We start from the raw sequence: 15009 nt of genomic DNA on the forward strand, positions 1-15009 counted from the left end.
TTAATTATTTTGATGGTACTAAATGCTACTCAACCTAAAGTATTCTGTATTTTTCTTGTTTAAATCCATATATGCGAGAGTTAAAGAATTTAGGAATTGGAGAACTAAAAGAAACCTGCAATGTTAATGCTAGTTCAGTAGCTCACCATGGGATAGATGCAGTATTTGTGTGTGTTAGTTCTAGAGAGAAGACAACGCATTAAAAAATTAAAATCAGAAAAAATGTATCAGCATTACATAAACTGCTTTTATAATTAAATTATAACCACATTTATTTTAGAAAGGCCTAAATTCATTATGAAAGCAACTTTTTTCTTTTGACTTATAATTAAGGTATGGGATTTTTTAATTCAGTTTTAGTTTACGGAAGTTAAAAGAAACATTTTGGAGTGGGAACAGAATGAGGATTGACTCCCTAAAATGTATTGCTAAGGGATGAGCTATAAAAAAATTAAATATAGAATACAATAGGACACCGGAATAAGCAATGTACGTGATCTATGTGCACTACTATGCCCAAATTTCATAAGGCTGTAATAATTACATAAGACGAGTACCTCAACTTTCTATATTTAAAATGGTGATAATGTTACAGTTGCTCAGTGTAATTTGGATCCTGGAAGAGTCTCTAAAAATAACCATGCTTTTTTTTAATAGTTATTCCTTAGTGATACAAGTTTACATGATTAATTGTGCATTAAAATCTGTCAACTTGCATTCCTAATAAATACTGTCTGATAAACTAGAATGCACTTTCTCCACAAACCACAAAGTGTTGATCTTATGGGCAATCCCCTTTGCAGTAGGTATCTCCTCCAGTCTGGCGCTTGTCCTGGAACCTGCTGTCCTGTAATACTACCTTTGCTTGTGAATACAGGAACAGAAAAGAGCATGCAGGTACAAAGCTGAACTGGTTATGTCCACCCTGAACCATGGCAGTGCTGAACAGTGACCCATTCATACAGCAGCACCAAGCCAAACATCAGAAAAGTACGGATAAGCAGTCTACTAAGCTGTGAAGTTTTGCTAGATATTTCTAATATGAACCAATCAGAGTCCAACAAAGGAGACTGTCATATTACACTGCTGTTACTATTTAGGATAGCACATTTCCATAACGCACACCTTTAATATTTCACTTAGAATGGCATGAAAAGGTAAGATTTTTTTAGATAAATACTTAATGCTATTGGACTTTTTAAAACCTCATTGATAGAATTTACTCCTGGCAGCAAAAGTAACAACGGATTTCATAATTAACAGGAAGCACAATTCAATATTTTTTCCTGTCTTTTTTCAAATGGTTGGAGAATAAGGCTAAAAGTGTAATGCCACTCTGGCAGCAAAGTTGTCTGTAGCCTCTGTCACAGTATAATAAACGTAGATTAGCCTCCTTATGTTTTTCAGAAAAACAATTAGGAATGAAATAACCTCATGCTGACATTTAAGCTGTAGTCAAGTTAACAAAACAATTAACTCGGTATCTTTTGCATTAAGGTATTTTGCATGCTTGGTAAGTAGTGCATCATTGCATCCCTTTATGTATAGTACATTATCAGTGCTTTAATAGCTTTCTTATAAGAAAGTTTACCACAGGTTCTAACTACACGTAGCTTGGCTCACAACAGTATATGCATACTATTTTGAATGAAGGCATTAAATATTGTTAAACCTCTTGTCAAAGTTTTCATGTCGTACTTTGGTTTTCTTTTCTGTAAGCATCAAAATATCTTTGAGTAAGGTTATTACCCTTCGACCAGTAAGTTTAAGAAAGCAGCATCAATTAGAAAGTGTAGTTCCAGGTGATGGTCACAGTAACTGAGAAGTGAGAAATAGTTCTAACTACATAAATTTTCAAAATCCATCCACCATAACACAGCCCTGGTGAGAAGTGCTATTGGAAGGCATCTTCAGTGTGAAATCTCACCTATATAAAAATACTGTTGACATGCCAACTGACAGATGGCTGTTGAGATACCATTTTCCTTTCTTCTCATTTTCCCTGAGAAGCTTTAAGACTGAATCTTCCTACCAGATTTATCATTAATGCACTATAATCCCCCAACAGGAAAACCAACTTTTCTGCTGCAGATTAATAGGCATATTCTATATAGTATGATACTCCTCCTATGCTGAGGCCATCTTTCTTAACAGACAGCTTTATTAAAAACATTTGCTACAATTAATTGAAAAGTAACCACTTTTCAATTCAGTCAGTTCAGGACTTTTATAACTACTTTCACATAAACAACACCTAAACAGAACAGAAATCAACCCATAAGTTTCAACTATGTTATAATTATCAGAGCTTAGTTTTGTTAAAGCAATGTAAAGTATTAACTGTACCAGGGTTTGAGGGTATTAATAACCAAAATAATTATTTTTAAAAATCCAGAAGATAAAATTATGCTTAAAATTATCTCAAACTTTGCAAGTAAATAGTATTAAGACCAGTGATTTCATAAAGGCACGTGCAATTCAAAAAAATTGTAAAGGGATAGGCAAATTTTTTTATAAAAGACTGAGAAGTATGTCAAGAAAAGAGCAATAGAGATGTTAAATCTGAAATACTGCTATGCTTTCAGTAGCCCTGTTATCCATTAGAGTTTTTTTTCCCATTTTGGCAACAAGATCTGTTTGTTGAGGCACCAGTAGTATTGGCCTCAGCTGTCACTTTGAAAATAATCACACAGCACTATTTTTATAATTAATTCATGTCTTCAACATAAAATATGATCCCATCTGTGATACAATCCATAAAAACTGTAAAATATATGCTAACCTTACTTGGAAAGTCCTGAATTACCTGACTTAAGCCAGAAAAGTTTGTAGGTATGTTCTAATACTCAGATCTAATTGTACTGCCTAGCAAATAGAGAAGTGCACAGTAAGCTTTCTGAAGACTATCAGTATTCTTCACAACTGTTTGAAAGTTTGCAGTGGTCTTAACACAGTAGTAAATAACAATTATACATATTTATGTATGATTACATGTTATAGAATCAGAATTGTTAAGGTTGGAAAAGACCCTTAAGATCATCGAGTCCAACCACTAACCTATCACTGCCAAGTCCACCACTAAACCACATCCTCAAGCACCATGTCTACCCTTCTTTTAAATACCTCCAGGGATGGAGACTCAACCACCTCCCTGGGCACTGAGGCCCTTGCACCTTCTGTCATTTTTCCAATTAGAAATTCTATATAATTATCAAAAGCACCTAAATCCTATAGGCAAACCCAGGTACCAGAGCAGTTTAAATGTAATACCTAACTTCCTTTCATAATTATTCACAGTTGACATCTATATTTTTGCAACCTCTTCTACAAGCAATATCCAGATAGCCTCAAACGTAGTAAAAAACTGCTGGTCTAAGGCTAGTTGTGGTGTACAATCTGCTACTCAAAAGCAGCAAATGCTTCAGGTTATATTAAAACTTCTAGCAGAACAGCAAACCAAAGGAAGTTTTAAGGAAGAACTGTTGGGAGGAGGCAAAACCTGTTGTAACAATGGAAATTTAAGCCTTTACTGCAGCAGAGTGCCTGTGGTAACTGACTCATTCTTTAACTGTTCATGCAGGTATTTTCCTACATCAAAATAAGCAGTTCCATTGCCTTCTGGGTATTACTCCCATTGAAAAATAATCACAGTGGCTCAACAGAGCCAGAGCAGCAGAACCATACACAACTGGCTGTCCAAAAGCTGTCTTCAACCTTTCTTAACTTCCAAACTCAAGTTTAATTAACTCAAGCTTACTGCTGGCTTGACCTGGTGGCATAGCATTTTCTTCCCTGGAAACTATTACCCTGCAGGCTCAGAAAATGGGAGGTGAAAGTTTCTTCAGACCTGTCACTAGTTTACTATAAGATATTTTAAAGCACTACCTATAACAACAAGTCTAGCAAGACAAAGCAACAGGGGTGTCCACGTGAGAAATTTCTCTGAAAGCAGCAGTGAATGATGGGAGAGTATGCCCCAAGTCTATGAGCTGATGCTACTACCTGCGTCTCCCATGCTGGCAGCTTGATGCAGCCTTGGTGTGTAATAGCTCTCTTCAACCTTCCAGAAGTTCAACTTCTCGGTTAAATTGACACTGTAGCAGATTGGGTCTTTGCAATTACTACCAACTTGCATCGAGGACAAGATAATTACTAGGTTTTTCTGTTTCTTTGGTGTGAGACAACTGACCACAAATAGTTTTCTTGAATGCAAATTAAGCTTGAGAATCAGGCTAATTCTCTTGTTTCTTATATCATCACAAGTAATAAAAATATCTGAGTCAAATTTTGCTGTCAGCTACACTGCATTAAAACAACAACAACAAAAAGCAACCCCCTGCCTCCTAACAATCTGCACAACAGCATAGTCAGATTTTAATTTTGTGCTTATGTACTTGCAGAGAGGGTAGAAAAATGTGGTTGATGCACAGATATAGTAGAAATTATTAGTCTGTTAGCTATTTTCCTGAGTTACTACAGTAAATATTTTTGTTATTAGAGAAAAAATGCAAAGAAGACCCACCTGATGAGGACTTCTCTTTATATTAAGAGTTTTCACTATATAACGTTTCATCACGACACTATAACAACATGGTTAGGAGGTGAAGCGAGAGAAATTGCTTCATCCTCTGCTGGAATGCAGCCGCTATTCAACAACTCATGGGAAAGCTACCCTTTGAGAAGGACTGTATTAGCTCTACTTGAAATTGAAAGGACAATTCGACTAAGCAGAATAATATAATTATGTAACTTGGGATTTTGCCAAAACATCAAGCTTAATACTTCATCAAGCTTCTTAGAACACTGAAATGGATCTTTAATACCCAGAAAAGCTCAGGACCTTCACAATAAGGTCTCGCCGTGTACCCCCCTGCGCCCCGTGACCAAGCAGAGCGCAGGAGCTCTGGGAGGGAGGAGTGCCACCTCCCGCAGCCCGGCGGGGCTCTGCGCCGGCTTCACCCAACCGCGTTTCGGTCCTTCCTTGCTTAATTCGCTACAACTGACAATTATATTGACTTGAAGAGCCTGAAAGATTTAACTGATAATCTGAAGGAAGAGAATGACCTTTTCTAAGAGGATATGCTGACCTTTGAACAGTGTAGAAAGAATTTAACATTCAAACACGTAGCACCAAACCGCAAGGAAATCACAGCTTCACCGCTCACAATCACGTTAGAGAGTGTTGTGAGCGGCCCTGCTCCTTCAGCAGACGGAATCGCAAGTTGCAATTACGCCGCTAATGTACAGTTTGCAAAATTCGAGTGGGTTCCGAATTGGTTCCATGAAATGCCTGAGCTCGGACAGCGGAGTTCCGTGTAGGGTACCGGGAGGTTCACACCTGCGTCATTCTGCACGACCGATGAGGAGAAGACCTGAGTCAAGTGGGGACAACTACGTCCCGCATCCTGGGAGCGGGACAGGAGCCTGCCCTCGGGCCCGGGCACCCGCGGCGGCCGCGCCCGGCACCGCACTCGCGGCGGGCTCGGGCCGCTCCTGCCTGCTGCCCAAAGTGCTGCAGCGCACCCCGCGCACAGAGCCGAACCTCTCCGCCTGACAATACTTGGGGATCCTGAGCGAAAGCTCTCAGCCCCGCCTAATCGGCAATTCTAGGGAGACAATATCCTGGGTGAAATACCCTGAGATAATTCAACCCGTGTTGCCTATGGGAGATTCAGAAAAAATCTCTAACGGGCTTACATGCGTTGCTGTCATCTTTCAGGCAGCCTGTGGGTACGGCAGCCGTTCGCGGCCATGCTCCCGGCTGTCCGGGGCAGCAGCGGCTCTCCCTGATACACGCCCCCGCCGCCAGCCCGGAGGTGTCCGGAGGGACGCGGAGCCCCGCAGCTCGGGGGGGGACCTGCTGGCCGGGGGCTTTCCCTGCCCGCCCGGCCCGGTGGGAAGCCCTTCTGCCGGGGGCGACCGCCAGCCCTTCCCCCGACATGGCCAGCTGCCCCCGCCTCGGGCTCTTCCACTAAGTACCATCTACCCTCACGAGCTAACCAGATGTGATGGATAACCAGAGGGACGGGAGCCAGGGCAGGCAGCAGGCTAAGTGCACCTTTTTATTGACTTCTTGTAAAGTAATAGCTCTATTTTAGCTGTCACTCTTGTCAGACAAAGCCGCACAATAGCGTGTGATGGGCTCTTCCCGGCGCCCGAGCTGCAAGCAGCACGCTGCAGGCGCGCAGGCATCGGGGCACGCCGCAAGGCTGGGGCCGCACACGCTCTCAGCCATGAGTTGGGGGGGAAGGGGAGGGCTGGCAGACGAAGGGGAGAACCGGGTCTTTTACCCCACCGGGACCCCCTTCAGATCCCGAACAAAGGCGGGCTGCCTGTGTTCATGTTCACCGGAGCCACCGTTCCCTAGACAGGGGCTGCACGTCTCTCTGCTGGGCACCTCGGCCACAGTCTCGGCGGCCGCGGGGGACGCGCTACCAGCGGCCTGCACCGCCATGCCCCTCTCCGCAGACGAGAAAATCCCGGCAGGCGGGCGGGGAGGACGGCCTAGGGCACGATGCACGGCGCGGGACCGAGGCGGGGCGCCTCAACGGGGCCACTACCGGCTCCCCGTAGAGACGGGGCGAGGACGGCCGCGGCGCCCCTGCTCGGCGCCCGGCCGGGCGGGAGGAGCAGAGCAATCCCGCCGGCTGCGGCGGTGCCTGCTTGCGGGGCTCGGGTGGGGGGGCGGGCACATGCGTACAAGCGGCTCATCCAGGCAAACACCCCTCACATCTTAAATGAGCTTCATCTACCGGCAGCCCTTTCAGTCAGGCCGGGAGCTGCCGGGCTGCGCTCAGGCCGCCTTAGGGGGAGCCCCGGCCCCGCTCCCCGCCCCCCGGGGCAGGTGTGCCCCGACGGAGTCCGCCGCGCCCCGCGCTGGATGGGACTGAGCGCGGCGGCGGCGGCGGCGGCGGCGGCGGCGGCGGAGACTCCGGGCTCGGGCGGCGGAGGCTGATCGCGCCCCACCGGGCATGGCCGCGGGCGGGCGGAGGCCGGCCGAGCAGTAGTCGCGGGCCACTGCGCCCTCGCGGGGGGCCGCCGCGCCCGGCCGCGGCCATGGAGCGCCGGTGATCGTCGCCGCCGCGGCCCGCCGGGAGACAATGGCACTGCACAAACTCTGCTCGGTGTTGGAAGGTAGGAGCCACGGGCGGCACAGCGCCCGCCGCGGGAGAACCTGCCCGCGCCCCGCCGGATGGGAGAGCGCCGTAGCCCCAGGGGCGCCCACCCCTTCGGTTGCCCCCGCACTGCCCCGGCCGCCCTCCCACCGCCAGCGGAAACTTTGGTACTAGGGATACGGGGGATGCTGCTCCCGTGGCTGCTGCGCATCCCGCCCGCGTTACCCCGCTGGGCGGCTGGCGGGTCCCGGCCTTGCACTGCGGTGCCGGCTCGAGGTTGCTGGGCGGGCGCTGCCGGGAGCCCGGCGTGGGGCCGTGACGGGCCGGGAGCCCGCAGCCATCGCAGGCGGCAGGCCGGCCGGAGCACCTCGGTTTCTGGGGGTCCCAGCCAGCAGAAACGGGCGTCACGGTGTCAGCGACCCTGCCCGAGTGCCCCGTATATTCCCGAGGCGCACCGAGACCTCCATACGCTCCAGCCTTTTCACAGTAAAAATACTGTTTCTGCTGTCTGAACTCATCTAAGGAGATGCCTAAACGTGATCAGGTTCTCATACTTGTTATCGGGAGCAAGACCTGTTTTCAGCAAGGTTTTCACAAAATCAGTCACCTGAGTCAGAAGCTACTACCTGACCAGGATTCACCTGGGCTTCTCTTCCACTTTTAAATCTTGTTGCTAACTTCTTTAGGCTCGGAGGTAAACAACTGAGGAAGGCTCCTCATCCTAGCATTTCTTTGTCTGTGGTATTAGTAATACAGCTCGACAATAGGCAAGGGTTTTCTGTGAGAAAATAAAGCTAGATATGGCAGTTATTAACCTTGTGCCTCAGTAGACTATTTCTAGCATACTCTATCTTCGTTAGCAGTAGCAGACTTAAACCATCAGGGATTTTTGGTTTTTTTTAATTAAATTATTCCGTTAGGAAATTTTAGACCATCTCCTTGCATTATTGAAGCCAACACAGCAGTACTGCAGAGTGGAGAACGGTTTCTGATATGCATGGATGTCTTTCCATGGTATGAAAGTTGTAAAGAAGTCTGTGTTAAATCCAGAATGTTTCCACAGCCCATAAAATCCCCTGTTCCTGGCCTGAAGGACAAATGTCTTGAGGGTTTAAATAAATATTTTTCATTTGTTAGCATAATAATTGAGCAATGGAAGAAAGATACTTGCTCTCAATAAATGTCTCTCTCTAGAGAGGTGTTAACCATCCACTGAGTTTAGATGACAGATGGCTTACACAGGGGAGAAAAGGCATTGAGATTTTTTTTTTACTTCCTCTTTAAGTAACATGGTTAAATACCATAAACCCCGCTATAAAACAACCATAAAACACAACTGACATTTGTACATATGCAGATTTAATTACACTTCAGAAATACATGATTACTGCAAATTTGACTGTATGGGTTTTCTCCTGAACAGACTTCATGCCAATCTGTTGTAACCACACTTGTGTCTAGATAAAAGGTTGCTCTATGGGAAGTTTTTTGTATTATTCCTAATCTATCAGTCGCACAAAGCCATTAGTCAGTAAGCTGTTAGTATTCAAAATGCATCCCTTGCCATGACTACAGAAACAACCTATAATTTCTTAGCATCAAACACTCCCTTTTATCTCTTCTTTACTAGAAGTCATCTTATAGCTCGATTATTGCATCTGTCAGAAAGAAAAAAAGATTCCTATAAATAGACACAAAGATTTAATCCCAAAAGGAAACTGTTGGGAGTAACATTCAAAGTAAGCCTCTGTATTTTAAGAGTTGCGTCTTAAATTCTGCATGGAAGCTTTACTTAGAGTGGCAGTAATTTTTTTTCTCTCCATACAAATAGCTTTTTATGCAGAACTGGGAGAGTTCCGCTAGACTGTATATGAAGTACCATGAAGCTCAGTATACTGTGAAAAGTCATATATCTTTTAATAATACTCTAGAAACAGTTTAATTTTCTGTTCTTAACATGGAATGCATATATATACATTTCTGTCATCCACAAAGCTCTTATTTTTGGCCGTATACCTCAGGGCAGAAGACAGCCCATCATACTCACTTAGTGGCAATTCAAATTTCTTCCATTATGCTTGTTCAGAGCTACTCTATGTTCTTCCTCAGCTGCCAATAAGGGCTGGTATAAATAAACATCTTCATGTAATCTTACTGCCTCTGTCCATAGTGCTCAGCAGAACTTTTTAAAGTCTCATCCTGAATCCCATCGTCTTACATTGATTATTTGCTGTCATCCAGATCTGCCAGCTGGTAGTGCTGAGTGGAAGCAATGGTGGATCATGATTGCACTCAGGTTGCAGTAGCTGCAGGTTTTGCTGAAGTGGAGCCCAGCCAATGCCAACCTGCTTTCTCAGTGCTGCATGTAACCTACCAGAGGCCAAGGTGCTTGCTGTGTTTTGGTTTTTGAAAGACGAAGCCTTTTCCTGATGCTTCAGTTCTCAATGAGATTTTAAACACACTACACTAGAATCATTCTTTAATCCTAGCATGGCTTGCAAAATCCAACTGCTCTACAAAAATAAAGCATTTTAACCTTTTACCTCATATGAGAAAAAAGCAGCTGCTTTCTTAATAAAGCCATCTTTATGTTATGCTTCAGAAGTAAATATAACTATCTGGAATTTCCTTAAATCTGCTATTCCCTGAAATGTGTTTGCTGAGAGCCTGTTCCCATTCTTCAAATACGCTCCCTCTTTCATTTCCGTATGCTATTGTTTGGTTAAAAAAACCCACAAACCCTAAGCTAAATCCTGATGTACATTAGTTTGGGGCTATTTCAGTTTTATATTGGATTAACTTTAAAAGCCAAAAAGAAGATTTTGTGATTTCTGTCCTGATAATTCAACAAGCAGCCAGGGCTAGAACAAATGACTGCTACTTCTGAAAAGTTGACATTCCTAGCCTTCCAATAAGCTACAGCACTATTCCCAACTCTGGCAGGTTGCAAGAATGTGGAGTACTATGATTAACTTCCTGCCATTCTGCTCAGCCCCCTCATTTGCATTTTGGCATGATTTTAACGGCTGATTTCTCACAAACAAGTAGTGTTAGGAAGTAATGCTTCTTTCCACACAAAAGCTAGGAATTGTGGCCTCCTATTTCCAAATCAAAAGGTGTAATAATGGCCTAAAAAGCTGAAAACAAGCAGAGAAAAAAGATAATTTAAAAATCTGGTAATGATTTAATGATTTGTTCACTGAAACCAAAAGCAAAGTACTGACTGTAGAGGCCACAGTGGCCCTAACAAAGGCAGTATCAAGTGTGGGTCAGAATCTAATTTTTTACTTAAAACCAGGATCTACCTGCAACCTTTGCTGCTGCACTCAAAAGCAGAAGTAACTAAAGTAACTGTAGAATAGGATTCAAGAAGCTGCTATGTTATAAACAAGGAAAGTATTTGGTCCTGTGTATTATGCCTTGCTATTAATACATAAACAAATTTAATATCCAAAATGCACCGCTCCCACCCAGAGTAGCATAATTTCAGAAACATTAATTCCCTACTTCTCCTAAGACATAGCTGACAATGACACTAAAATGTTTACAGAACGAGTTGGATATAATTATATTGATATTAATAGGAAAGTTCAGTGTATAAATCGGGTATATAGTTAGAGCCGGAGTACAGAATAATTAAATTATGTATCCCTCTCTAATGAAAAACCTAAGATTTTCAACACCTTCCTTAAGGTTTAATTTATGGAGGGAGATTAGACAGAAGAATAACCCCAAAATGAAACTTTATAAGCTATTAATAATTTATGAACCTGTCATAAATTCACAATATAATTCACTGCAGAAACAGTGAAGAGGGCTGATAAACATCTACAATTATACCAGAAATTACGCATACTCTTGTAGACGTTGTTTACATACAAAACAGGTTACACATGTAGTAATGGACATGCCTATACGAACTGAAGCAAAATCTTAACTATAGTGTCTTGGATACACTTGGGGTTCTAGCACTGCAAACAAGCTTGCTGCTTTTCTGCCTTATATACTCCAATTTGGTTTTTAAGTAATGAAGCACTTATAGTCTTGGACAACTTAAATAGCTTGCCACCTTTAAATAGCTTGCCACCTCTATTGATACATAACTGACAAGTGCTTCCTGAAATACTGCAAGTGATTGGGGTGGGGGAGTGTAAATTTTTCAACAAAAAACCAGCAGGTAACTTCTTAGGAAAAAATTCCACATTTCTTTTAGCGTATCTTTGTGCTTCACTCCATTTTCTGTTATTACAAAGCTGACCCACTATGCAGCAAGAAAGGACTGCCAATATGTTCACAAACCTTCTTTAGCATACAATAAAATCCATGAACACAGAGAAGTCTCTCTATAAGGGACTGAGAGTGAGGAGCTAGAAAAAAATATTAATTTGTACTCTATACACAAATTGTTGTCAGACATGACAGAAGACAGCAGAACTTTTAATTCCTTAATAGATATGCCTAAAAAGATTTCCACTGAAAAATACACTATATTGATAACAAAGAACAAGAGATGAAGAAGTTTGATACAATCTGATCTATTTTTAAGTCAAAAGTATCATTAAATTTCAGATGTTCTAGGAATAAGTAATCTCTGGGAAAGATAAATTCAGAATAGTCATGTACAGCAGGATCAGTTCTGTCAGCTACAGGGAAACCATCTGAACTCTTAAGTCGGTGTATATATTTTAATAAGGTTTTTGGAACTCATCATCAACATGGTTTACACATGCAGCCTTCTCACCAACCTCTTGCTGCCCACAGCTTGGAGATGAAAAAAGATCTTCCGTATAAAAAGGAAAGCTTCTATTTTAAAAATTAAAGATATCATTCTTCTGGCAGAAGTTTTCAGCCCACAGCTGCTTATACATTTCTAATGGAGGAAGGGATCAGAAATGTTAAATGTTTTGAAAAAACCTGGAGGTGACTGTCAGTCCATTCTAGCATGAATTGTTCTGCAGATGATTTCGATCAAAGGGACGTGGGAGAACTTCCTGAATCCGTTAACCTGGTTTCTCTGCAGAGATACAGACTCCCGATTTGTTCTTTGGCAATCTTAAAGAGAGGAATCCCTACTGTAAAACAGCTGGAGTGAGATGAAACTGTTATATCTGAGAACAGACCTGAGTGCATTCAGATGTCCTGCTGGCATGCTAATGCCTAACAAGATGTGGATCTTAGAAGGGCACTAGGGTCACTGTTAATAGCTGGTGAAGTCCACTTCTGCTATTAAGCTTTTGTGAGGTGGATTAAAAATGGGTTGGGAGCTCCACTAACATGCTCTGGGTGAGACTTCTAAACAGCTGAAATGCATCTTGCCTAATGCACACCTTCATCTGTGTCCCTTTATTCTGTGGCAATCCTGCAGTATATTCCAACATGAGGAAATCACCAGAGCTGTTAATAGGCTAAGTTATAGGCAGCCACCTTAACTGCTCTTTGGTACTCATTTTACCAATCTGTAAATGTCCTGTTGAGACCACAAGAGATGAGGGAATATATACAGACTATGAACTGTAAGAGCACGTGGGATTCAAAAACTGCTGTGTTTTCATCCTCAGCAATAGAATTGTTTGCCTAAAAAAGCAGGAACAGATGCAACCCAGTATTCCTTTTATCAATTAGCAAATGTCACCAAATGCTAGCAAGAGAGAGAAAAATCTCATTCCATGGAATTTACAGTTTGTGTTTCTGAGCTAAAAATGGCTTGACTCAGAAAAGCACTTAATTTTCTGAAAGAAAAGGAGGTGACCATCCACACAGAACTACATAAAATCTGTTTGTCTAAATTGCCAAAATTCTTTGCAAGAAGACCAGTCAACCGCTTTGATCATGGGACCCTACACTTGGTCAGAGTCTTTAGAAGCAATGAAAACACATGTAAGTAATTTATGTTGTATATATGATCTTGGCCAGAGAATAAGATAGGACATGACATCACAAATGTTCCCACCACATTAATAGCTAACGTAAATGTTTAGACATATGTGGGAAGAAAAATTGGGACACTGTGATTAGCAGTTACTGAAAGTAACATTAATTTTAGCACACAGGGCAAATTAGGAGCTAGGTTTAAGAATAGCACACCGAAGAGGATTAATTCCCATAAGGCAAAACATAGTATATAATTAAGATCAAGCATTTGTTACTTTAGGCTGTATCTGCCAGACAGAAGCAGGCATCCTGGCAAGATTCTCTAAGTCACATGACCTCTCCATTACCAATTACTGCCTGTTTGGACTAGAGGTATACAAGGTGTTGCCTAATCCAGGGAGTACAGCACAGAGATAAAACAGTGAATCCTGCTTTAAGCCATGTCTGTCATCTTTATCCCTAGGATTATGACTACCACTATACTAAGAATGTGTAATACTCTAAATGATTAAGTCTTTATTTAAAAAATTGGTGGAATTTTTCACTTTGTTTCTCAGTTGTGCATGATTGCTCCCCAGTTTGATATTCAGATTGCCCTGCACACATAGGTCCCCCACTGTCATCACTGAATACAAGCATTGCTCTCAGAGCCACAGAAAATCTAGTCTGTCTTCTCTGTATGTGAAGATCCCTAAAGCATGCAGAAAAAGCAGAGGAAAGACATACCATAGGGAGCTCAGAGCAGTACTGTATCCCATGAAGTCTGAAGAATGCATCTTGCCAGAAAGTACAAGCATATGTCAGATTTGCAGCCTAAAGCACTTGTTTTTCTAAGCAACATGCTGGTTTCTTAATATTGGGTTGAGCACCTGTTTACTATAAAACTAACTATATTATTCTCATTTTTAAAGAGAAAGAGGAGCCACTCACTTGTGAGTCTCTCTATATATACTTCAGTACACAAATCAACACACTTTTTTTTGCAGCTTAGATTCATTTTAGAGAATTTTCAGAAATGCCAGCAAAGAAAATATTAACTCCTGCAAACAATGCATCGTTTATTACACCAGTTCAGCAAATTCTTTTATATTATTCCATAAGCCTATTTCAACAACAGAATAGTAATAAGAATTTGCAATGTATGGTTAGTGTCCTCACTCTTAAAAATTTATACAGCTGTCTGCAGGCTGTTTGATCTAAAATATTTCATGCAAAGAAGTGAAGAAAATGAAAAATTGATTCTTTTAAAAACAGAGAAGCTTGCTGCTCTTTATTTACGTTTAATGTTCACACAGGTAAAAACTATCAGATCTTTAAATGGTAGTACAAAAGTATGCACCATAATTTGTGGAATAGAAGTCTGTAGCAAATACCAGAATCGTGAACAAAAGAAGCCCCTCTTAATCTGTCCGCCCCAGTGGCTAATGCTGCTCTTGGCTTAATTATAGCCTCTTCTACAGTGCACATATCATGAAGTTGAAGCTCAGTGTAAGGTGCAGAAGCACTAACCTCTATTATATTTACCAATTAAATATCTCAGAGTTTATAAGGTCAGTCTCCCATTTTTCAGTGTCCTCTAGTAGAATTCTTGCCACACTCCTCCATTAAAAACAAAGCAGTCAAGCCCACCGTTCTGTCCCTTTGATACTCAATGCAGTCATGCAATCCTGCACTTGAACATTGCTTACATTAGCAAGCTATGTTCAAGTGGCATTTTCAGATATTTACTATTTCTGCTTCCTGCACCATAACAGAATACAGAGCTAACTCTAGAGTTACCTTTCATCCACTCTGAAGAACAGTCATATCACCATATTTAATAGCATTTAAAAGAGAAAAAAAGGAGCAGAGGAATACTGTGTTCCATTGCAATTTCACGTGCATTATAACTCTTTGAATTTCAATTTATCAGGAATAATAAGATCATTCTTCATCCTTCTGAAAGTGCTACAAGACTTTAAGTAAAAGTAGTTCAGTGTCTCATGTCTGTTCTAATGGCTGTGTCTGCCCCCTGCATGCCAGT

At 42.2% G+C, this 15009-nt stretch overlaps 1 protein-coding gene across 1 annotated transcript in view; it reads left to right on the forward strand.

The window, feature by feature from the left end:
• The first annotated feature begins 6919 nt into the window (after positions 1-6919).
• Positions 6920-15009, forward strand: part of NETO2 (neuropilin and tolloid like 2) — a 40825-nt gene continuing 32735 nt past the window's right edge. The window contains exon 1 of the mRNA XM_064459463.1: positions 6920-7134. Within this exon, the coding sequence (XP_064315533.1) occupies positions 7101-7134 (34 nt within the window). The 5' untranslated portion in view covers positions 6920-7100. The remainder of the gene's footprint in view (positions 7135-15009) is intronic.

The sequence above is a fragment of the Phalacrocorax carbo genome, chromosome 8 (genome assembly GCF_963921805.1).
Source record: "Phalacrocorax carbo chromosome 8, bPhaCar2.1, whole genome shotgun sequence".
In the NCBI taxonomy this organism is placed as follows: domain Eukaryota; kingdom Metazoa; phylum Chordata; class Aves; order Suliformes; family Phalacrocoracidae; genus Phalacrocorax; species Phalacrocorax carbo.